This window comes from Antechinus flavipes, chromosome 2, assembly GCF_016432865.1.
Source record: "Antechinus flavipes isolate AdamAnt ecotype Samford, QLD, Australia chromosome 2, AdamAnt_v2, whole genome shotgun sequence".
Taxonomy (NCBI): domain Eukaryota; kingdom Metazoa; phylum Chordata; class Mammalia; order Dasyuromorphia; family Dasyuridae; genus Antechinus; species Antechinus flavipes.
Window position 1 is genome coordinate 248,150,073 of NC_067399.1, and position 26,542 is coordinate 248,176,614.

The 26,542-nt window shown below is 31.6% G+C and overlaps 1 protein-coding gene and 1 pseudogene across 1 annotated transcript in view; both read right to left on the bottom strand.

Moving 5' to 3' along the window:
- SYCP2 (synaptonemal complex protein 2) overlaps nucleotides 1-16,896 on the bottom strand; it is a 98,317-nt gene extending 81,421 nt beyond the window's left edge. Inside the window, exons 1-11 of the mRNA XM_051976673.1 lie at nucleotides 16,792-16,896; nucleotides 16,459-16,483; nucleotides 14,150-14,235; nucleotides 12,551-12,636; nucleotides 12,179-12,213; nucleotides 9,969-10,111; nucleotides 9,814-9,866; nucleotides 8,139-8,184; nucleotides 7,429-7,524; nucleotides 5,193-5,253; nucleotides 492-640 (exon numbers count right to left, since the gene is read on the bottom strand). Of these exons, the coding sequence (XP_051832633.1) occupies nucleotides 492-640; nucleotides 5,193-5,253; nucleotides 7,429-7,524; nucleotides 8,139-8,184; nucleotides 9,814-9,866; nucleotides 9,969-10,111; nucleotides 12,179-12,213; nucleotides 12,551-12,636; nucleotides 14,150-14,235; nucleotides 16,459-16,483; nucleotides 16,792-16,896 (885 nt within the window). The remainder of the gene's footprint in view (nucleotides 1-491; nucleotides 641-5,192; nucleotides 5,254-7,428; nucleotides 7,525-8,138; nucleotides 8,185-9,813; nucleotides 9,867-9,968; nucleotides 10,112-12,178; nucleotides 12,214-12,550; nucleotides 12,637-14,149; nucleotides 14,236-16,458; nucleotides 16,484-16,791) is intronic.
- A 1,172-nt stretch (nucleotides 16,897-18,068) lies between these two features.
- On the bottom strand, nucleotides 18,069-18,600 carry LOC127546569 (superoxide dismutase [Mn], mitochondrial-like; annotated as a pseudogene).
- Nucleotides 18,601-26,542: the final 7,942 nt, after the last annotated feature.

Sequence of the window (26,542 nt, forward strand, 5' to 3'; positions counted from 1 at the left end):
GTACAGTATATATAACTACAAGTACATATAAATATACATATATGTGTAGATATAGATATATACAAAATACATAGAAAATTTTGAAATACATTTTCAAAATTTTTTATTGACAAGGTACTATGCTGTCTTATTTTATGTATAGAGAAAGTGAATCTCAAATATTAATTCTCTCAATGTCAATAGCTGGAGTGATACTGGTAAAACTACTACTATTTTAGAGGTTTGGGCAAATGGCTCGTTATAGACAAATATAAATATCAAAGTATAGGTGGATCATAAGACTTAAGAGCTAGGAAAAAAAAATGAGAAAAAAGTGTTTCAAGGTTACACAGTGTTAAGTAACAAAACCAATATTCAAAAAGCTCCATTGTCTCTAACATCTAGCACTCTTTCTAAAGTGCTCCACTGACTCCTCTTCATAAACTAAAACATGAAACTGAACACTTCTATGTCATATAATATGAAAAGCTATGAGAAATAACAGCACTTACCCTATACTTATTTGTACCATAAATTTGTTTAGTCACATCAATGATGTCTAGTAAATGATCAAAATAGAAGACCAGTCGATCTCCTTCTTTGTTACCAACATTCATTGTAGTTTTCAGAAAAAGAGTTAGGATCTTCTTAGCATCTTTCACTATTCAAAAATAAAACATTTATTAATCTATATATTTATGTAATTACGTCTTTTCATCTATAGATTTACACTAGATGAAATGAAATCTGTTCATAATAAATGTAACAAATGAAATTGACTAAATTGAAATTCATATTAGGGTCAAAATAAATCATTTTTTGCAAATCTTTAACAATGAATTATATTTTATTAAATAGTTCATGTTAGATGAAATTAATCTTAATTATAAAAACACAACCAAAATATGAATAAAAAAATTTGTACCAAATCTATGAACATTTATAGATTATAACTTTATTTACAGATTCACATGAAGAATTTACATCTATTTTTGAAAGGGATTCTTATATTTCATAATTCTGAATAATTATTTTAAATTAACATATTATTCTTAGTATCTAGTCATCCTTAGGTTATACTAAAAATGTATAGACGTACACAAAATGCTTACAGTAACATGCCAAACTAATAACCATACCAAGATTTGTGAAGGTAATTGCCTTATTTAGTAATACTCAGGTCCTAACTGGAAGTAATCTATCCACTTTGGCCTAGTTTTTTATATTTTATGTGATCTATACCCAGTAGTAAAAAATTTCCATCCATGATTCCCAAAATTACAACCTAAGAATCTCCCAAAATATACCTTGAAAATTATATGAACTATACAATTATATACACCAAATTGATTTTTGCCATTTCTGATTGATAAGGTTTACCAATACATGTTAGGGAAGGAAGAAACACCTGTATTTGCTATTATAAAAGAAGTGATCAAATTCTTCCAACTCTAAATAAAGTTATCTTCTGTTCCATACATTGCAGTTATCCATTACTTGAATGTACCCCTACATTATCTGTTTTTTAGAATGTTTTATCTTCTTTCCAGACTCAGATTAGATGCTGATTTTCAAGGATGTCTTGTATGAATTCAAAAACTGTTACTTGTATTTCTTCAAATTATCTTAACTTTGTACTACATATACAGTATGCATAAAGTACATATTTAAATATAAAGAACAAAGTTCTCAAACTGGAATGATGAAACCTGAATTCAAATCCCACCTCAAATATTTAACTAGTTGTGCAGGCATGAACAATTAATTTAAACTCTCAGAGTCTATTTTGTATAATGGACAAAGTCCTGGAATGAGATATGAATTCAAATGGCATTGCAAACACTCACTAGTTGTGTAATGGGGACAACTAATGCTAGCATAACCTAACAGGGTTGATTTGAGGAATACACTGTGTTAATTTAAAAGCAGTGTACAAATGTGAGTTATTATGTTGTATTCAACCCACTCTTCATTTAAAAACATCTCCTTAGAGGTGTGGACCATTTTGCTTTTGTCATTATGTCCTCAATTCCCAGTTTAATAATGTTATTAAGTTAAAATGAAAGTCAAAAAGGCATTTCTATAAGGGATTAATTCCATTCTTCCTCTCCAATTTCTAGGTTGGGAAAATTGAGGCAAGTATTAAGTCTTTAGTCATTCTTTTATTTTATAATTTGGAGAATGTTACAATTTGATTTGATTTGTACCCCACATAAGAATTGTTCTCTTGGGAATATCAGAATTTGGTTTATATTGATCCCACTAAGGGTTTCCTATGGAAATTCATCTTAACTCCCATTAAATTATTTAGAATATATCCACTTTAGCAAAGGTTTTATTCAATTAGATTTTTAAACCAAAAAGATCTTACACCAAAATTTACAGTTAAGATAACTCATTTTCCTTCTCCATTAATCTTCTGCTTTACCAAGAGAACGATTCAGTGCTCTAGATTTATGGTTCGACACTAAGTGGGACCGTGTCCCAAAAAGGAAAAATGATTTGGAATTTCTAGAGTCAAATAAACCTTCTCTCTGATATACTCCAATTTCTCTTGTAACCCACAGTCTATATGACACGTAGTACCAGTGAAATGATATAACTTGGTTGCTCCTCTACGTATAGACTATTTACTATACTAATTCTTCTCCTTTTCACATTTCACTTTCTGCTATCTCTGATTCTCCATTAGAATCTGTGCCTTCAAAGCAATAAACTGGGAAAACATTTTTACATCCAAAGAATCTGATAAAGGCCTCATTTCTAAAGTATATAGAGAATTGACTCAAATTTTTAATGGTACAAACCATTTTCCAGTTGATAAATGGTCAAAGGATACAAACAATTTTCAGATGAAAAAATTGAAACTATTTGTAGCCTCATGAAAAGGTGCTCCAAATCACTACTGATCAGAGAAATAAATGCAAATGAAGACAACTCTGAGATATCACTACACACTTGTCAGATTGTCTAAAATGACAGGAAAAGATAATGATGAATGTTGGAAGGGATGTGGGAAAACTGGGGCACTAATATATTGTTGGTGGAACTGTGAACAGATCCAAACATTCTGGAGAGCAGTTTGGAACTATGCTCAAAAAGTTATCAAACTGTGATCTAGCCCTTTAATCCAGCAGAGTTTCTACTGGGATTGTATCCTAAAGATATAAGACATGTGCAAAAATATTTGTGGCAGCCCTCTTTGTAATGGGAAGAAACCGGAAACTGAGTGAATACTATTCAACTGGAGAATGGCTTAATAAATTATGGTATATGAATGCTATGGAATACTCTTTGTTTTGTTAAGAAATGACCAGCAGGATGATTTCAGCGAGCCCCGGAGAGACCTCCATGAACTGATGCTAAGTGAAATGAGCAGAAGCAGGATATAATGTTGCTATTATACATGGCAACAACAAGACTATACAATGATCGATTCTGATGGTCGTGGTTCTCTTCAACATTGAGATGATTCAAACTAGTTCAACTTGTGCAGTGATGAAGAGAGCCAACTATACCCAGAAAGAGAACCATGGGAACAGAATGTGGCACACAACACAGCATTCTCACATTCTCTATTGTTATTTGCTTGCATTTTTTTTTCTTTCTCAGCTTTTCTTTTTCTTCTTTCTTGATCTGATTTTTCTTGTGCAGCAAAATAACTGTAGAACTATGTATACATATATTGAATTGAACATGTATTTCAATATATTTAACATGAATTGGACTACCTGCCAACTAGAAGAGGAGGTGGGAGGAAGAGGGGAAAATTTGGAACAAAAGGTTTTGCAAGGGTCAATGTTGGAAAAATTACCCATACATATGCTTTGTAAGTAAAAAGCTTAAAAAAAAAAAAAAAAAAAAAGGAATCTGTACCTTCATCTAGTATCGATTTGAATTTCCTTTTCTAATCGTTTTGTTGCCAACTGTCTCAGGCCTGTATAGCCTCCTTTTTACAGGCTAAGTCCAAGTGATTAATTAAGATGAGTAAATTTGTAATTTGACCAAATGTTTCTGTAAATACTGCTCCATTCATGTCTCAAGGAGAACTCAGGACAAAAGAAACACAAACTTTATCAAGCAAACACAAGGGAGGAAGAGGTTTATATGTTTCCTTCTTGGCATGAGTGAACACACCTACTATAAATGTTTGCTTCTTTTATATTATGGAGATTTTTTTTTTTTTAGAAGGCACCAAAATCTTAAATTTCAATAGAATATAGCTCTTTAAATTTTAAGGAGCCCTTAATGATTATTTGCTAATAATATCAAAGGTAACATTCAACTATCAAATATATTTTATGAAAATTAAAAAAAAAAGGAATTTAGATTACTTTCTTAGCATATTTCATACCCTCCAACAAGTCATGTAAGAGAATAACAGAAAAGGAATTAAATATAATGCAAGATATATATTACATATATTTTAAGGTCATTTTAGATTCTATGACAAATTCAAATAGAGAAAGAATGGTATCCTGAGTATCAACACCCAAATTTTGTAATCAAATAGGCTATATTCTCACCAAAGGTGCTTACCTTTGGAGAAGGTCTTGAAGAAAGTCCAAATAGAGATGGTTACCTATTGTGGAGATGTTCTACAGATGCTCCTGTTTATGTATGATACTATGCTGACTATATTGAGATCCAGAATATACAAGACCTTTTTCAATGACATCCATAAATCACTCAAGTAAGACTAGCCCCTCCACCCATATAAGAAAAACTACTATTTTGGATTAAAGATCAAAAACACATATTGCCCAGATTATAAAATACAACTGGATAGGAAACTCATTTAGTTAGTTGATCAGAATATATATCTTAGGAAAGCACTACAGATTTTCAAGAAACTGGCTCAGGATTTATAAAGAGGAGATGATTTTGGAAATCATATAGTGCTTTCAGTGCAGTCAAGCTCCTTACTCCTAAGTAACCTTTAAACACCAATACTATCCCAATTATATTTTATATTAGAATATATATAATATATGTATTAGAATTTACAATTCTAAGTCATGAATACCCCTTTTAGACAAATTACAATTGTAAGATTATACAAAATCATAACTATATGTGGCTCAAAAGGCAACTAGAAGGTTTATGATACTGCAGGCAGCATATTGTCAATGATGTTTATAGGAGAAGTAACACAGATGAAATTAAGAAAGTTTATAACTAGGAAAGAAGGTCTAGTGTTACACAAATATTACCTTCTACATTGTATGTTTCTACTTCATCATTAGACACACTGACAGTTTCCCACTGATGATCCTTAAATTAAAATAAAATAGATAAGTAAAATTATATTATTAATTTTAAAATTCAAAATTGTGCTATTAAAATGATTTTCAAAACTAACTCTCTGAAAGTTAATTATCTATCAAGTAGTCAATCTGTATATTTACAGTATATACATTATATGCACACACAAAAGAGAAAACATTCATTTTTGAAAGTAACATGATGTATTTATTGAATAATCATGTATTGTCCTACCCAATTAACTATTACTGTACTTAAATCCCATTATTAAATGGAAATATTAGAGTGTCAGTAATTTAAAAGGATTGTATTTTACTTATGTTTATGTCATCCTTAACATTTAAGAGAGTAGAAGAAAAATAATGGGAATGAGTAAATTTTTTTCTATTATAACAAAATTTGAATAAAACTAGTTATGAATTCATTCTGTTTTCTGTTCTTTACCATTTCTCCCCTCCCAGCCACTCTTCAACACACTATATAAAACACCTAAAAAGCTCACAGTTTTATAGTCAATAGAAACACTATAGATGTCTACAGATAAGACTGGAAGCAAAGTATGTGAGTAGAAGCCTCAAGAAATGGGTGAAACTGATTCAATCTATTTGCATATCCTATTTAGTTTGCCACCATAGCCACCATCAAAATTTTTATTTAGAATGTTGTAAATTTCACTATAATCTAATGTAGGTCACTTAGATGCCCAGTATACATGGTCCTTTCAAAGTAGAGTCCTATTTCGTCCCCAGGTCTTCATAGTCCTATACCTGAATACCTGTTCTTTATGGCTAAATCTCTTAACGTCTGCCATTTATTTACAAAACCCTCCACTTTTGCCTATTGTTAGATCTAAAGTCAGAGAATCATAAAGTTTGTAATAGGGAAATATCTCTTGCGTGAATTATTGTATAACAGATATATTGTTTGCCTTCTTAATAGGTGGAGGAGCTGGAGGGGAAGGAGAATTTGGAAATCAAATTTTAAAAAATGAATGCTATTCAACATGTAAAGAACTGCTTGCCATCTGGGGAAGGGGGTGAAGGGAAGGAGGGGAAAAATCGGAACAGAAATGAATGCAAGGGATAATGCTGTAAAAAATTACCCTGGCATCGGTTCTATCAATAAAAAGTTATTTTTAAAAAAATGAATGAAGAAATCATCTGATCTAAATGATTCATTTTACCAAATCTGATGAGGAAATTTTATATCAATGAAATTAAATCACGATGCTCATTAGTAACAGATATGAAGCTTGAATTAAAATCTTTTGACTCCGAGTACAGTGTACATTCTACTACATTATCATCAAATATTCAAATTAATAAAAAAAAACAAAAGGAACAAAAGATCAGTAGCTTTAAGTAGATTTTTAAAGTATATATCTATGTAGATATAAACAATATGTGTGTGTGTGTGTGTGTGTGTTTGTGTATATGATTGAGTATGTTTATATGCATACCCCGACACACAACTGTTGTTCCTCAATTTCTATCGAGAACCAATAATATCATGGGGTGATAGCTTAACTTGCACATGAATGGGATTAAATGAAGCAGAGTTGCACAAAATCCTCAATCTCCATAGTAACAAAGTCGAGTAGAAAGACAAAAGTCAAGACTAGAGATGGCCCAGGATAAAGCAGATAATGTTGGTACCTTCAATGTCTGACCAAGCTCTAAACATTGCACAGTTGCTACTTCACCTGTCTTCATGCAACTGTTCTCACCTGTCCATTCCACAAGGGTAAGTCTTCACATGCTTGGGGTAGACATTGACCCTAACTCACCAAAGGATTTGAAGCCAGTGGGTTACTCTTAAACTGGTTTAGCCCATCTGCTGAGAAAAGTTTTACCAGGGCATGGCTATTATATATAGTACAGCTTCCTGGAACCAGAAGTAGGAGTTGGACAACAAGTGAACAATGAAAGTAAATAAGCAGCCCAGAAAAGGACTCAGCAAATATTCACATCAGAGGTCTTCCACAAATGCCTCATGCACTGCACACGCATGTGCACACAGACATACACACACAAAAGTTTAAACTGAACTTGAGTAACAAATGATGACTAGCTGGGAAGAAAAGATCATATGAAGAAATCTATTCTCAAAATGGAAATGCATATATATGTGTGTGTGCATGTTTATGTGAACAAGGCAAAATAAAAAAGAAACTGGCTTACTTACTTCATCATCTCCTGAAATATAGAAGGATATACTTTGGCTACCAAGATTAAAGTCAATCCAAAAGTCATCAAGTTTTTCATCTGAAGGTATCTGTAGCTAATAAAACAAAGTAAACAAAATCAGACGATATTCTTAAACTAACGATAATTTGAAAATCGCCTTTAACAATGATAATGAAAAATGACTGCTATACAAAACTAACGGATAAGTATGTTTAAGTTGAACAGACTTGTTCATCAAATTAAAAAAATTAGAGAATATCTACCCTTTCATCTTCAAAGATATAAATTTAGAACAAAAAAAGCAGTACTCTTTTTGTATTTTACATCAAAGAAATAGTGAACTCCTCGAACTCTTAACTACTCCAAGACATGGTTCAGATTGAAAATATATATACACAAACATATGAGATATGTTTGAACAATTTTTGAACATACTTAAGCTTATTATGTCCTATAATTTAAGTTAATGTTATGAAATGCAAAAACGTTTTCCTACAAAATATCCTTTGTAATATATTTGAGAAATAGCTAAACACATTTTTAGAAACTAAACTACATATACGATATATTGCCATAAACCAGTGGCTGCTCTTAATATTTTTAAAGATTTGTAACTCACAACTATCCAGCTTTGTGATACTTCAAAGATCTCTAAAACAAAACAAAACAAAAAACATACAAATACTTTATCTTAAATGTTTTACATACCTCATATCTATCAAGGAATACTGATAAACAAGGAAATGTAAAAACCCTGAAATAAAAAAAAAAAAAACAAATTATTTATTGATTTTAATTTTTTAAATTTCTCTTTTATTGTAGTCTTTTTACTGTACCCATATAAATAAATGTGAGAATTTCCAAAGGTCAAAAATTTAAATACGATATTGTCTACTTTTTCCCTAGATTTTTATGGGAATGTGGTTTTGAAAAGAAATTGAGATTATCTTCATATGGGACTAATAACTCTGACAAAAGTGAATGAACTAAATAAACTATTTCTGGTTACTCATTGTGAATATGTTCTTGAGTTAGCTTATTCAATGTATTACATATTAGAAGGAAGTCCACATTTCTATGAGGGTAAGAAGTAGGAAAAATATATATGTGATACTAAATAGAAGCTTTTTGAACCTCAAAGATTTATTTTTAATTTAATAAGACTTTATGCATCAATCACTATTAATCAGAAAGGGTTATAGCAATAAATTGTATGTACCATTTTTTCCCCTAAAGCCAAGATTTCAGAAAGAGTGCCTTTATTTTCTGTTATAGAGAAAATAAATGGGCATTTATGTCAGGAGAGTTTTTAAATATTGCTCTCAGTGAAGGAGATGCTTAAATAGTATTTGTACTTATGCCTCCAATTAAAGGTAAAACATTAATATTCAGTTTTGAACTGTTAATAAAATGGTAAATATAGGCCATCTATCTTTGATTATCACAACATGACTAGCTGATCTTGTTTTTTAAACTGATGTATGATCAGAATGCCTTTTCAAAGTACTCTTTTTTTTTTGTTAAATATTCATTAAAACCTTTACCTTTTACTCTGAGAAGTACCATGCAAAAAATTAGGTAGATGACAGGTGTTTTCATCTTACTAATTTACTATTCATACACTATAGTAAATTTCTAAAAGTTATTTTGTCATACTATTTTAGAAATAGGGCAGCTAGAAGGTGCAGTGGCTCGAGTACCAGTCCTGATGTCAGGAAGATCTGAGTTCATCTTTAGACACGTACTAGCTGTGTGACCCTGGGCAAGTCACCTAATTTTTGTTTGCCCTTAATCCACTGGAGAAGGAAATGGCAAACCACTCTAGGATCTTTGCCAAGAAAATCACAAAATAGGGTCAAAGAGAATCAGACACAACTGAAACCAACTCAACAACAACGAATTTTAGAAAAAAATTTTATACTGGTATTCTTAAGAGTTGGAATAATGGAAAAATCATTGGATTGCATCAAAGGATCTTGACTCAAATCCTACTCTGGGCTATCTATGTGATTTTGGGAAAATTATTTAATCATAATATTTGGACTCCATTTTTCTTATTTCCAAAGTGAGACTTGAATGGCTGAGGCTTATGGTGTTTTATGATTTAATATGATTTTTATCATATTAATGATAAATTAATTATCTATGATTTGGCTTCTATTTTGAGTGGACAGATGATTTTGGGCTCTGGAAATATATTCCAGAAAAACAAGGTGTTTGATAGGATCTTCTAAACTAAGAAAGGAACCAAAAACTAAGAAAGACTAGCCTATTAATTTCAGAGATGCATATCAATAGATTGGTTGCAGGATAATAAACTTTTTAGTAAGATCAACTCTCAAAAACCATAAAGTTATAGAAGCATGACAATCTACAAACTTACAATCTCTTATCTCCAAGCATGCCATTCACATGGTTGAGAAATTTTCTGCAGTCCTAGTAAGAAATAGAATTCAAAATAAATTTAAAGAAAACTTTTAGTGTATTGAAATTAATAACAAATTCATACAAATAATGTATTTTTATTTTTTTACTTACTGTTTCAAAATCAGAATCTTTAATCTTTTTAAATGCAGTAGCAATAAATTCCATTGGAAACCAATGAGAAGCCAGTTCTCGTCTTTGTTTTTCAGAGGTCATTCTACATAAAGCTTCTGTGATAGCTACTTGAAAGTCATAATCTATAAAAACAAAATGCATTACCTATTTCAACCTTCATTAGTTTAAGTTTAAAGTAATTAATAAGGGACATCTAAGTGACACAGTGGATAGAGTACTGCCTCTGGAGTCAGAAGGATCTGGCTTCAAATCCAGCCTCAGACACTTACTGGCCTTGTCATCCTAGGTTTGTCACTTAATTTCTATTGCCTCCAAATTTTTTTTTAATAAACTCTCTCTCTCTCTCTGTATACATACATATATATATATGTGTGTGTGTGTGTATATATATATATGTGTGTGTATATATATATATATATATATATATTTTTTTTTTTTACTCCATAGTAAACCAAAATGATCTATCATCATAAGAATGCATAAAAGCTCCATGACCACAGAAGTATAGGGAACTCTCAAGTGTGGGAACTCCTTAGATCAAAACTGATCATGACTTGGCCTATGTCCTTCATAGTTGTATAAAGCACATTTAAGTGTCTTGAAACAAGTTAAATGATTCGCTTAAAGTCAGATGGATAATAAGTATGAAAAGGCACATTTTAGATCAAGGCCTTCCTTATTCTAATCTCAGTACCCTATAAAGTATGTCAGTTGCTTTTTTACTTTGGTTTATATACAAATTATATTTATTTCCCAAAATATGAAATTAATTATTTTTGAAGGATGTTAGTCAAAGACAACCACATTCCATAGTTTTTAAAGATATATAGTTTAAAAGTGTTTGATACAGCAGAGTAGAATAGTGTGGAACCGAATTTTTCTTTCTGTTATACAGAACAGTAATAATGATTATGCCAAAGAAGAATTTTAAACAAGTTGCTTTCTGTATTTTACTGTTAAGGTTAGAGTCTGTTTTATCTTTTCTTATAAAAGAAACTTTGCAAAAAAAAAAATTATTTTTTTCTAAAAAAAATCCTATTTTTAGTAAGTAACCCAATGAATATACTTTTGAACTCCTCTTAGAGAAGATATTTTATTTTCAATTTAAAACTTTTTTATCTCAGAAAATGCCATTTAATAAACTACAACTCTTTATCATGAAGAAATCTTTTAGCAAATTAGCTAGTAGTTTTTGTTACTCTTTAAATTTTAGGACCAAGATATATTTAGCATAATAGTATTGCTGCTTATCTCAACTATTATTTCAAAGTTCAAACACATCTTTATTTATAAGCCTTGAAGGTTCTCATTTATAAGCTAAAATAATAATGATAAATTTGTGACCTTATGCCTCCACAAATACTCTCCAATACTTCAGAGTGTATATACAAAGTGAGTGGCCCAGGTTTCTCAATTGTTATGTCATAACACAAATTCTGGTAGGTTCCATGAAACTGCAAAGTACAGGCTAGGAACAAACTCTATAATCTAAGAACCAGCCTAAGGAAATATAGTTAGAAGTTCCTCACTACAAGGTTGGCAACCAGGTGATTAATTCTTTTGGTCAGTCAACTTAAGATTTTCTACTAAAAAGATACATAAAATAAAATATTTACAAAGAGCCCATTGTGTAAAGAACACTTAGCTAGATCCTACAAAAGCTCCTTTTTCTCAAGGTGCTTAAAGTATGGTAGGGAAATAAGACACCAACACAGACAGCTCTAATACACAGTATTATATAATACATTTACTAGAAAATTAGAACATACTCAGAGGAAATGATATTTAAATGAACTTTAAAAGTAAGGATAGGAGTTCAACATGCTATAAAAAGAAATGAAATGTACTCTAAGCACAGATAGAGAAATAATTCAAACAAAAACAGAATTATGAGATCCCAGTGTATATTTGTAGGGCAAACAATTGTCCAGTTTGAATGGAACAGAATTAATGGAGGAGAAAAAAAATGAAATTGGACTGAACATCTAGGCTATGTACAAGAAAGGAGCGAAGTTGATATTATCTTTACTTATGAGAGGAATGCCATATAAAATCATGAGTATTTTGAAATAATTAAGTAAAGATAATTTCTAGATAAACATAATTATTTTATATTTTGAAAATTCATGAATTCCACTGGAAAATATGAAGTAATTTCAGATACAAATATTATGAAAGGATATCCTTACCTCCAGCATCTAATATCCGTTTCCCCATATCAATCCTGTGAATGAAAACAGATCACATCACCATTTTTAATATTTTGAAGATGATAGCATAAGCTTTAACCTCTGTTCTTGAATATCCTAAGCATTAATAAGAAAAAAGTGCTTATCCATCATTACAATTTAGAATATAATTAGAACTTTACATATATGCACTGGTATGTGATTATGGACAGTATAAAGGTAGCTTTTACAAATCATTTTTTCCTAAGTCTAATTTGAAATAAAATAGCAGAATAAAGTTCTAAGTATCCCTATTACTTAAGTTTTTTCCCCCTTTAAATTCTTCATTTGATTTTCTAATTTTAAACAGAATAATCAAACTAAAATTCTTACATGAGAGACAACATTTCTCGTTTGGAAATTATTTTCTTGGCGTCTCGAGGCATGCCGTCAAGCATAACATTCAACTTTTTTATGGCCTAGAAAAGAAAAAAAATGGTCTCTCTCTCTCTCAAACATCAAATTTTTCAAAATGTGGTTTGAGAAACCCTAGGAGTCACGGAGACTCCCAGGAAGACTAAGAAGTCAAAACTATTTTCATAATTATCCCAAGACTGTCTATTAAAATCTCTTCTCTTTTCAGTTTCATATCTCTGTGAGGCTAGATGTTTTTTATACACTTCAACCAAAATAAGATTATTGCAACAGAATGAATGCAGAAATAAATATGAGAATTTAGCTATCTTTTATTAAGCCAGACAGTAATATTAGAAAAAATATGTAAAATAATTAAACTCTTCTCACTATTTTAATTGTTAATATATTTTTTCATAAAGACATGTGTTATTTTATTACTGATTATTTTATTTTTATTATTTTAAATTAATAAATATTTTAAAATAAATTTAGATACAATCCACATAAACAAAAGATCTATTTAATTCTCAATAATTTTAAAGAGATTAAAGGAGATCCAGAGACCAAAATGTTTGAAAGCTGTTGCTTTACATAGTCAATAAACTTAAATATCTGGAAAAGCATCCTAGACAAATTAGTAATACAAACAAAAATAAAATTTTAAACTTGTAGATAAGAGTTGTCACATTAAACTTATGAAAATCATATTCTACGATGGAAAAATTAAAATACACAAGACATAAATTTTTAAAAAGTTTTAAATTTTGAGTTAACAATATTGTTTTGGAGCTAAGCAAATATAATCTAATGTTACTACTTGTATTACACATATAAGTGCATATATATGCATACTTACACATATAGGGACTGAATATTGTAAACATGTATCACAAAGATTTAACTAAAACCCTAGCTTCAAATTCTGCTCTTAAACATCCTAAAATCTCAAATCTGTCTTATTGATTAGGCTGGAATAATTTCCAATTTATAATTGAACAGATATATACATCATAAGATACTAATTCTCAACAGAAACTCAGAAGAAATGCATTCCCAAGGTTAGTATTGCTGTAAAAGTAGTTCCTCTGCTCAAATTAAATTTGGGATTTAAAAAAAAACAAACAAACCCCAACATACTACTTTCCTTAAGTTCTCAAGGGATATGACAGCATAATAAAGTTTCGGCAGATCCTACCAAGTTGGAAAGGCATCAAGAATAAGCTGTACATATAATAACTGTACATCTCCTGTCTAAGACCCAACATAACTAAGTCCAAAAAGATTTAGAGCCACGGGAATGATCAATGAATGGTAAATTTATTCAACCACAGCAATTCAAAAACTTTTTATTGAAGTGTAGAGGAGTTGCAATCTGTATCAGTAGAGAAAGGACATGTATTCAGAAATTGTGGATCCCTTGAAATGGTACAATTTCTAAGCTTTATAAAAGGAAAAGTAAGAAATACTTAATATTTTAACAATATTGCTCTTAAACCTTATTTGAAATTCCATAAAGTATTTTTGTGGAAAATCTTCAAGTAAAAAAAAAAAAAAAAAGAAAAGAAAAAACTTTACCTCCTGCTGAATACACATATGTATTCTCATGTCGATTACGAGGGCACAGATCCTCAAAATAAAGTTTTCCAGCACTTCCATTTTACCTAGTCAAAATTTTAAATTTTACTACTTTTGAAAATTAATTTTAAAACATAAGATATATTTAAATGACTTCCATTTTCTCATATAAATGACAAAAAAACTAAATAAGGAGTAATAGAGCATTGAATTAAAAGAGAAGTGAACAGATTTCTAGAGCTAGCTATATGATATCAAACAAATCACTTAACCTATGCCTCGGTTTTCTCAGCAGAAAGAGCTTTAAGCCTCCAAGTTGCTTTCAACTTTAAGATCTATTTTATTTGGGACAACTGTTAATTATTTCTTTAATAGTTTGGTTTTGAAAATTCCTTACTAGATCCTACCATTTTCATTGATATCTCCTCTCTATCTCAGTAGAATTTCTCTTAAACTCTTTATACTTGCTGCCCACTTTTCCTCTCCTGTTTCACTCAACCATTTGGACTCTGGCTTCTAATTTCATCACAATAGAAACTGTTCTCACTAAAGTTGCCAATGACCTCTTAATTGAAAGATGTGATAATGATCTTTTCTTAGTCCTCCTCTATCTCAAACCATTTGCTTCATTTGACATTGTTGACCAATCTTTCCCACTGTACACAGTGTCCTGTCTGGGTTTCCTTGATAGCACTCTTTCCTGATTTGCCTACTACCTATGTGGCCACTCCTCAGTTTCCTTTGCTGACTTATTTATGGATGTTACCCAAGATTCTGATTTGGGCCCTTTTCTATTCTCTTTCTATACTTCCATTAACTTCATCAGTTCCCAAGTAAAATAACTTTGTTTATATTTACTTGTATTTATTTACACACACACACACACACACACACACACACACACACACACACATACACACACATATATAGAGTTGTATTCTCTCCCAAGCTTCACTTTTGCATCACAAAATATCTTTTTGAGATTTCAAATGTTATGTCCTGGAAACACAATGAACTCAACATACAGAAAACTCATTATCTTTTCTCCCAAAGGAGATTAACTCTCTTAAATGTCTCTATTTCTGTTGAAAGTATTACCAGGTTCTAGTTTCCCGGGTTCAAAATCTTAGCATTGTCCTAGATTCCTCACATTTTCTTCATCCCACATATTCAATCAATTGCCAAATCTTGTCATTTCAACCTTCATCTATTCTTGCCTGTGTCAGGGCTACCTTTAGATTATCATCTTTTCCTCCTAATTTTTCTTCCTGTCTCAAGTCTCTCACTATTCCAATTTATCAAATGTACTTCTTGCAAAGTAATTTTTTTTTAAAGATTAGATCTCATGTCAATCAATTCCATGAGATTCCCATTTCCCAAGCACTTTAAACTCCTCTGTTTAGGTTTTAAGGTCTACATAATCTGGTTAAAACCTATCTTTCCAACCTGCCACACACTGCAATCCAGCCAATCTGGTTATCTTCCTGTACACACAATACTTTATTTTCCATCTTTGTGCCTTTCCACAAACTAGAGTGAACAGTTTAATTCTACCTCACAGTCTCTCTACAAGACACAGTCTCAAGTACCATTTTCTTCAGGGACTTTCTTATGCATTGCCTTTCAAATTACCACATACTTAACTATTTCATATTTAATTGTATTTATTTAGTTATTGTTTATTTTATAAATATTTACTGTCTCTTCCATTAGATAGCAAATAAATATTTCTTTTTCTTGAACCCCAGGACCTCCCACAATGACTGGTGTGTGGAAAGCAATAGTACCAATGGATTAATAAAATCAGAGCTATTAGCGTTATATTCCTCATTTCAGAAGCCAGCATTCAAAATTTTAAGAGATTTGAAAAAAGATGTAAATCTTCTAGAGTACTCAATTATTTCCACTCCCCAATCTCTCAAACTAACATAGGGAACAGAGTTCTGGTTTGGAAATATACATACATACACACACACACACATTCAAATATATATGTATATATGTATGAGTATGTGTGCATATATATGAGCATGTATATGCACGTACATATTTACAAATACATATACAAACATATATAAAAGCTATATATAGGCTATTAAGGTAATGGATAACCACAAACCAAATTTTTATTTTTCCTAGCATGTAGGTCCTATGTTTTAAAGTCAACTCTGGTATTTAAAATATTTTAAATTGTCTAGTACTAAGCATTCACCATAGTACTATTAGAAATTATCAATTCATCATACTAAAATCAAAACATCATAATACTATTCAAATAACATCACTTAAAACCTGTTCTTTTAGCATACCTTCTTTATTGAAATCATGAACAGTCTGAAAGAAAAAAGTGATCAATTTGTAATTGATTACTTTATATTTAGTATAGTTCATATTACAAAATTTATCTTATGAAATACTATAAAAACACTAGAGAATTTGGGAAGGTTGTACATTTTTTCAACTAAAAATAAAGTGAGCATTTAATTATTGCTAAGATAGTTTATAAAACCTAGATTGAATGGCTATCCTATGTCCTATATTAATGCATTTTTTTAAGGCATAAGGTACACAGTATACAATTTGTTTTAATTACCATAAGTTTTGTAAAATTACTTTAAAAGGGGACTTATTTTATTTTTTACCATCAAGACATCAAAGAAATCTTCTATCAGATTCGTCATGGCTTCATCTTTTTCCTTCTTGTGACTTAAAATAATGTCTTTGGTTTTTTCAAACCAGGCTACCATGTAAAGGGGAAAAAAATTATTTTAATTTCAATTTAAATTACTTTATACATCAGTTATCATTATATAAGTAGGTAACATATTAGTAAAATATACAGAAGTCCGAAAATGCAAGTTTCTAAAAAATGATTAACAGTTTTATAAGATAATTTATTTAAATATTTCCAAAAATAAACAGAAAATAGATTCCTAATGCCTGGATTGTCTTCATTTAACAGCATCCTTATTTCAGGAGGAAAAATGCATATATTTTTCTTGCATCCTAGTTAAGACAGCCTATACATAATGATAAATCAGAGATCTTTCCAGCAACATCAGAAGTAATAACATTTCTCTATGTTATCAACAAAATCCAACAGGAAGAAATGAAAAGAGAAATTTCATTTAAAATAAGTAAAAAAATGCATAAAATACTTAGGAGTCTCCCTGTCAAAAGCACAATAACTATAGGAATATAATTGCAAATACTTTATAGAAATAAATACCTAAATAAGTGAATAAATATCAATTGATGGATCAAGATAATAAAAATTGAAGTAGCACATTAATTTATTCAGTCCCTACCATTCAAACTGTCAAAGGTCTGCTTTTATAAAGAAAAATCACAACATTCATTTGGAGAAGTAAAGAATCTCAAAGGAAATGATGAAAAATGGGGGAGGAGGAGAAGGAAGCAGACTTAATTCAAAATAAACAATGAGTAATTATAAAAATGATTCGATCCTGGTTAAAATGTAGATTGATCAGTGATGCAGAGTAGGTACACAACATATAGAAGCAGCAAATAAACCAGATAGCCTAGTGTTCAAGAAAAAAGGATTTTTTAAATTCATTTTTCCCAATATGAAAGGAGGAGGGGGATGGGGAAAAAAGTGCTTATTAATTTTTAAAATGTGATTTTAAAAATCTTTTAAATATCCTTTAGTTGTAGCATGTTCATTCTTAATAAATGAGGCTGGACAGACAACACAGGAGGAATCTTAGCACTGGAAAAGACAGTGTTAATTAAGTTATTTTTCAGTCATATTCAACCCTCCAAGACCCCATTTTGGGGTTTTCTTGGCAAAGGTCTTGTAAGAGTTCTGTAGAACAACTCATTAACAAATTACAGTGTTACACACTACAAAAATAGCTTCAACAAAAGCAAATGTTTAAATAGTAAATAAAGTACTGTTTTACTTTTTACAAGTTGAGTATCTTTCAAATATATCCTCCCAATTGATTATATTCCAGATTACTTTTAGATAATCAGGTCTAATATTTTTATATTGAAGGTAATAAACATGTTCCCATACATCAATTCCCAGTAGAGGAATAAGACCTGTTTTCCTTGCAAAGGATCCTGGTTAGAACAAGAAGCAATCTGTAGCCGTCCTTGTTCCTTTTTGAAGCCAAGCCAATCCCACCCTGAACCTTAAACACCAACTGACCCAGCCGTCAATTTCTTAAATTTTTTCAAAAGAACCAAAATAACATCTGATGAGTTCCAGCAATTCCCCTTTGGGTTCTCCTCCACCATTTGGGCCAAGGTTTGTCCAGAAAATAATGTGATTGATATGACATCACCATTGAACTGCAGTGCAGGTTGGAGAGCTACCTCCATCTGGAGAGCTGCTCTCCATAATGGAGAACAGTAACATCACCCTTTGCCAAAGCCTCTTTATATTTCTCTCCGGTGGTAGGCTTGCTATCTCCTTCTCCACTCATTTTACTGATAAGGAAAGGAGGCAAATAGGGTTAAGTATCTTATCCAGGGTAACACAGCTGGGAATTGTCTGAGGAAAGATTTGAACTCGGCAAGATAAATCTTTCTGCTTCTAAGCCAGTGCTCTATCTAAAGTACCATCTAGCTGCTCTTGGGAAAAAACCTTAGTCACAATATATTCCAATATACCCAATATTCCAGCAAAAAATGTTACTCGTTATCCTAAACCTTTTTTCTCCTCCCAATCTTTGATTATGTTGCCTGCTCTGGTATGTACAGTGTCTCCATCTATAGCTGCCCAATAAAGCCCATGTTTCAAGTTTTATTTTGTGACCTACCTCCCCTATGAAACCCTTCCCATTTCCTCAACCACTTCTACTATTTGAACCACTAAATACCTTTTATCTCTTGGATAACATTTCTCACTTTCTACCATATACATATATATATAAAATATATCCATTTATACACTCCTTAAAGGTAAAAATACTATTTATCTTCTTATCTTTCTTAGGGTGTTGCATATAGTAGAAATCTCTAAATATTCATTGGACTAACTTTAAAAGGAAATTTTGTTTCATTTTAGATTTTTTTCCTTAATAAGAAAAAATTGTGCAATTACAATTTCATTTCACTTTATAATTTAAAATATAAAATGACAAAATTTTTTTGCTACATATATTCCCACAATCTAAGTCCCTTATAGCCTATATAAAATTTGTATATAATTATCTATGTAATAACTTTAATTAAATGTGATATGTAATAATTACATATAAAATATTTAATATTAAGTATGTAGTGAATCTAAAACAGGCCATGAGATGAAATTAAGTGAGATATGATTCTTAACATTAAGACACATAAAATAGTGTGCAGGATATAAAACATGAATAAAAAAATTTCTAATAGGTATAAATAAGAGATACAAAGTACAGTAAGAGTTCCTAGCCTGAGATGGTGAAGATCAGAAAGTTCAATTCAAGTCAATTCAACAATCAGTACCTATTATATGTAAGACATTATGATAAGAACTAGAGATACAAAGATCAAAAAGAAAATGTAACTGCCTTCAAGGATTTATAATCTACTAGGAGTATCCAATATGTAAAAGTTAAATATAAAATGATTTCTGTGTGGAAAGAACATTAGTTAGGTTCATTGCATTATGCTAGAGATGGTATATAAAGTATGGCTTCAGAGACAACTATAATTTTAAAGCCTGAACATACAGGGGGAAACGAGGGAACAAAATTGCAGGTATTGGAAATAAGATACAGAAACGAGAAAACTTGGAATAATGCTTATGGAATGGTGAGCTATTCATTCAGATTGAAGCATCCAGTAGTGAAAGCAAATAATGAATCAGCATGTAGGATCATAGGTTGGATTGAGAGCTGAAAGGGATATCAGAAAGTATCCAGCCCAACTCTTCTCATTTTACAAATGAGGGAACTGAAGTCCAGATCTATTAAATGATCTGCCTGGGCATAAAGTAGAATTTGAAACCCAGTCTGGTTTCAGATTTCAGAACTAAGGTTTTCCCCCTATCATATATTACCCCCTAGACTGTTGCTAGATTATAAAAGAAATTAACTATCATGCTAAGTAGCAACTTAGTAGGTTATAGCACAGTGACATGATTAGAATGGTATATCAAGAAGATAAATCTGACTACATAAAAAACGATGAAGCCATAAGAAGACAGGAGATATGGAAAAAGTAGAAAGTTAATGCACGGTTCAGAAAAGAAGTAATGAGGACTTGAACTAGGATAGTCACAACTACACGAGTCTAATTATAATATATATATTTAACACATGCACACTAAACCAAATAGGTTAAAATATTAAATTATTTCTTATATTTTCTCAAAGGCAAACAAAAAGAATCATTAATAAATCTTTTTTTTTTCAATTCAAGTCAACATTTTAAATTATATCCTATGACTAAAGCACTATTTTATATGCTTTCAAGGATATGTATGAAGATGAGTTTAATAGAAGGTAAGAATATGAAAGGGAGAAAGAAGAGATCCAGACAAAGTACTTTAAGAATATCTGAATGAGAATCAAGGAAGGGATATGAAATGTGACATTTATTCCATGGCTTGAAGAGAGTGTAAGTTGTGGATATAAGTCAGGACAGAGTACATTCCAAGCATGGAGAACAGTGTGTGCAAGTGCAATGAAGACAACAGTATTTTAAGCCTGGTAACAGGTGCATAGATAGTAATATAAAATAAGGTTGGAAAAATAGTGATAAGATCTAAGTCTCAGTATAAGAAATTTTTATCTTTGACACATACATAATTAAACATTGAAAGTTTCTGATTAGAGAGAGTGGCACATTCATATTTATATGTGATAAAGAATATTTTGGTAGTTGCATGAAGCCTAGGTTGGAGAGGAAACAGAAAAGGTAATAGTGGCTTAAAATTGGGAAATAATACTATAAGCAGAGAGAATGAAAGAGAAATGAGCTATAGGTGGAACAGAAGCAAAAGAACGTGACAACTAGTTGAATGTGGGAAAGTAAAGAGAAAGGAGCAATCAAAGATGACACATGTCAAGATTGATAATTAGAAGGCTTTTTTTTTAGTATTACAACCAGTAATAAGATTTTTTTTGAAAAAGGGATAAATTAGGAGGAGAAAAATTTTAATGTAGTTTTAGAAATATGGAGCTAGAGGTGCCAAGGAATGTTTATGACTAAAAGAGTATTTAAGATATAGAACTGGAACTCAGGGGAGAGATCAGAGCTAGGTATCAAAAGCTAAGAGTCAATTGCAAAGGGATAATTGAACCTATAGAAGCAGATAACATTACTAAGACAAAAGAATATAAAGAAGGAAAAATGAGTCTTGGAAGAAACTCATACTTATGGTATTGGGAAGTATAAGAAACAGCAAAAGCTATTGAATAGGAACAGTAAAGCTGCTATAACCTGATCTCAACTCCACAGAACAAAATGTCCCCTGTTCCATTCCCATCCTTACTTTCCTTCTTCCTTTTATGAGATGTTTCCACATATTAGACTGCATGGTCCTTGAAGGCAGGGACAATCTTTCTTTTTATTAATTGTATCCTCAGAGCTTACCACAATGTCTGCCTGGCACATAACAGGTATTTAATAAACATTTATTTGACTGAATGGATTAGATTTTCTAGGAGAAATGGATAATGGGTTCTGATACCCATTAATATTAAAAAAAAAAAAAAAAAAAGGCCAAGGAGAATGAGAAATGAGAAAACAACATGAGATTTAATGATTAATAGGACACTTAACATTTAAGAGAGTAATATCAATAGAACAGAGAGAGGTCTGAAGTCAGATCTCAAGGAATTGAGGAAATAGAAGTAGCACAAAATATTAACATAATAGTTTAAATATTTGCAAAGCATTTTACAATCAAATGTGGTAGATTATACATGTGGCCCCTCACTATCCCATGGGCATCTATGATTTCCGCATATCTCATTTGATCCTCACAACAACTTGGTAAAATAGATATTATTATCTCCATTTTGCAGATGGGGGAAACAGGATAAAAAAGAATAAGTGATAGATATTAGGAAAAATGAACATTTAAGTCTTCCTTATTTCAAGTCTACAACTTTATATCCTCTATATATTATACCATGCTGCCTATTAAGCACAGAAATTTTTCATAGGAATTTGGCAATGAAATGGAGAACATATATAAAATATTGCTAAAAGAAATATTTAACAATTAAGTACAGGTATTTTAAGGATAAGGATAATATTTACATGTGCTTAAATAGGAGAAATAATCAGTAATTGAATGTGCTTCAATAGAGATAAAATTTTCTTAAAACTGTTGAAGTGGGCTGTTACTGACATTTCATCTGCTAAGATATATTTTGTTTATAACATACTTATCTTTTTGACTAGCCCTTGTTTTATCATTACTAGAAGTCCAGTTTCCCCAAATATGCTGATATTTTTGCCGTATTTCCCAAGAGAATTTAAAATAGTTGAAGTATTCTGGATGTCTTTTTTGTTAAGTTCCTGAAATGAAATAACAAACAGTAAATATCTCATATATACAAATAAATTAAATATTTTTTCATTGTTTAAAATTAATTCAATCAAAATACAAAAAGACAAAGAATTTATCTTCCACTTATGTAAAAGTGACTGTTAGACTTTAGTACAGCATGACAAAAAAAGCTCCTGTCCTCAAGCAACATATTCTACTAAGGGAAACTACACATATATAGATAAAGAAAGATAAAATATAGAAAATAAATACAAAGAAATTTTTGTGAGAATACTAACAACTGAGAGGTATCAAGAAAACCTTGTATGTAGAAAGTTGATTTAATCTGAGTTGAATCTGAAGAGAAGTTATCATTTTTAAGAAATAAGGAGACCATTCCAGGCATGGGCAATAGAGTAGCTTGAGCACACTGGTGAGAGACATCATGAATGGGGAAACACAAGTAAGTCAGATTAGCTGTAACACAGCATGTGTGTAGGAATTATGGTGAAAAAATTAAAGGTAGATTGTGAAATATTTTAAATGTAGGGTGTACATATATATATCAGAGTTAATATAAAGCAACATAAACAACTTGAAACTACATGGAAGATGGACTGGAGAGGGGAGGCTTATTATTATGGTTCAGAAAAGAATTTAAAGGGTCTAGATTAAATTTTGGTCCTGTGAGTAGAAGATATTGTGGAGGTAGAATAAACAAGTCATAGCAATTGATGGAATACAAGAAATTTGGGAGAGGAAGGGATCAATTTTGAGGCTGGTGATTAGAAAAACGATTTCCTCAAAAGAAAGAGGACTTTAGGAAGAATGGTTTTGAAGGTTTAGTAGGAGAGAAAAGACAATGAATTTCATTTTAGATATGTTGAATTTGAGATACCTATGTGGTAACCCAGTGGTGCTACCTGGCAGTTGGAAAGACGGCTCTGAAATCCTGCAGGACCTAGACAAAAGGTAGTTCAGAAAATTTGGTAGACTTTTGAATAGATAATTAATAAATCCACTGGAACTGGTGAGATCCTTGAGAATATATGTGGTTGTTTTTATTTTGTTTGTAAAGACCCAGAACTGAGCTTGAGATACATACATTTATAGGGGGAAAATCACAGATGAAGACTATCAAAGGAGATTAAGGGGTGATCAAATAACCCTTTAAAGACCAACGTTTAAAAAAAAGAGAGAGAAGGTAGTATTCAGAAAAAGGAAGTGGTCAACAGTGTTAAGATAGGGTTCAAGACAACTAAGGATTGAGAAAAGAACATTTATTTAGAAATTTTAAACTCCTTGGGTACCTGGGGACAGGACAGCAGTTTTAGTCCAGCTTTATGGCTGAAAACTAGAGGGCAAAGGGCAGTGATAAAGAATAAGAGAAAATGAGCATATTCTTTTTCTAGGAGCTCAGAAGTGAAATTGAGAAAATAGTGAATAATAACTTGAGAGGTTGGTATAGTCAAATGAAGGTTCTAAAGAAAAATCTGAACATATCTATGGGCATCAAAGGGGCCCAAATAAGAGAAGCCAAGAAGGGAAATTAAATATGAGGAAATATGGAGGGGGAATTATGAAAGAGACAAGTTCTGGTAAGGAAAAGGAACAAGGACACAAGTTGAAGCAAGAAAAAGTCTTCTCAAAGACTGCATCAAAAGAAAAGAGAACTGGGGCAGTGGCAAAGTAAATGGTGAAATCATTTGAGATACAGAATCGGAAGGGGAAAAAAGTTTACAACAGCTGACCTCTTTTGGGAGAGGGAAGGCAATCAGGGCTAAGTGATTTGCCCAAGGTCTAGTAAGGGTCAAATGTCTGATAACACATTTGCACTCAGATAGGTTTTCCTAACTCAGGACCTGTACTCTACCCACTATGTCACCTTAGCTATCTCTGACTTCTAGTTCTAAGTGAAATATAAGGCCAGGTCCTCTGCTAGTGGGAAGGAAAACATTATTTAAGAAGTATTATTAATTTTTACTCCTTAATTTTATACAAAATGTACTTTTAAGAATAAGAATTAGAAACAGAAGAGATATTCATCCATTGAGGAATAGCTTAACAATATGTAGAATATGATTGTAATGGAATATTACACTGTGCTATAAAAAAGGACACGTAGGATGATTTCTGAAAAACTTAGACTTACATGAACTGATATAAAGTGAAGTGAACAGAACCAGAAGAATGTGGTACACAGCACTATGAAAAACTGTGAATGACAATTACTCTCACCCAAGACAATGATCCAAGGCAATTCCAAAAGACAAATAACGAAGCATACTATCTGCCTCCAGTGAAAGAACTATTATATTAAGACTGAAGCATGCTACTATTTTTAACTTTCATTCTTTTGATTTTGAGTCTTCTTATATAAAATGCCTAATATGAAAATGTTTTACATAATTCACATAATTGTATTATGTGTTACATAATAAGCAACATATGATTGCTTACTGTATCAAGAAGTAGGAAGGAGAGGGAAGGAAGAGATAGAATCTGGAATAAAAGTTTTTTTCTTAATGTTAAAACTGTTTTAACATGTAATTGGAGTGTTTTACATTGGAGTCATTTAACATGTAATATCTATGTATACATATATATAGTAGAAAAATACATTGAAGATGTTAACAACAAAATCAACCTAAGGTTTTAAGCTTCATGTATAGTACATAAAAGCTAGTTTAAAAGTTTAAAAATGATTAATAAGCACTAATTTTATATATTCAGTATCAAGAGGCAAATTGGAGTTAAATGACTTGTCCAGGGTCATATAGCTAGGAAGTATTAAGTGTCTGAAGCCAAATTTGAACTCATTTTCAACTAATATATGAGTCAATATGGCAATCTTATGCAGATGCAGGATTCTGTATATTTTACTTGAAAGAACCCAAGCATGTTTTCATCTTTTGAAAATACTTTAGAGAGGTAGAGTCAAGATCATCAAATAAAGGCAGGGACTCACCTAAGTTCTCTCTCAAACCTCTCCATATACTGTTAAATGGAGTGCAGTCCTTGCAGGCCACACCAGCAAAGTCCTAGCCCCAGCAAACTAGACTGGCTTTGGAAGTCACAGCAGCAGCAGTAGTAGTAGTAGTGGCGGCAGCAGCAGCAGCAGCAGCAGCAGCAGCAGCAGCTCTTGGAGCTCTCCACCCAGACACGGAATGCATCAAGCAGGTCAGAGATTAAAGGGATCTTTTTGCCAGCACTGAGGCAGGACTCTATTGGTTTGCACATACTTGAATTTGGGTGGCAGTCCTAGGGCAAGGAAGAGAGCCCTAGCACACCAGAGCTTACAGCCACAGTGGAGCAGGGACCCTTCTCACAATTCCCGGGTAGAAAAGAGTGCTTTTGGTCACTCACAGGCCACAGCACAAGCCAAGAGATTAGTAAACACACCTCTCCTTAGATCATACTATCTGGAAGAAATGAAAACTTACAGGTCCTTAGAAATGTCTTTGAAAATTGATGCAGAAATACTTTGACGATTAGGACAATGCACTTCTACTTTGAAAGCACAGCTTTACTTTAACAGTTAAAAGTCAAGTAATAAGCTGGGAAAATACTCTCACCACAGAAAGTTAGTATGATGACAAGAAAGATCAAAATATACACTCAGAAGATAACAAAGTCAAAGTTTCTATATACAAACCCTCCAAGAAAAATATGAATTGGTCTCATGTAATGTTCTCTCTAAAATGTAATGTTCTCTGATTTGGTTTTCTTGGGGTCTCTGGAGGCGTTTCAGTTCAGTAATCACTACAAGTATAGCCAGGTGTTAAAATCCAAATCCTTTATTATCTCTTTCAAAGTCTTATCTCCTTTCCTGGGCCTGGTTAGCTTTCTTATAGTCTAGATCCTTTATCTCCTTCCTGGGGCTGGGCAATTTTCTGGAGAGCCTTTCAGTCTGGCTTTGGTCTTAGTGGGGGAAGTGCAGG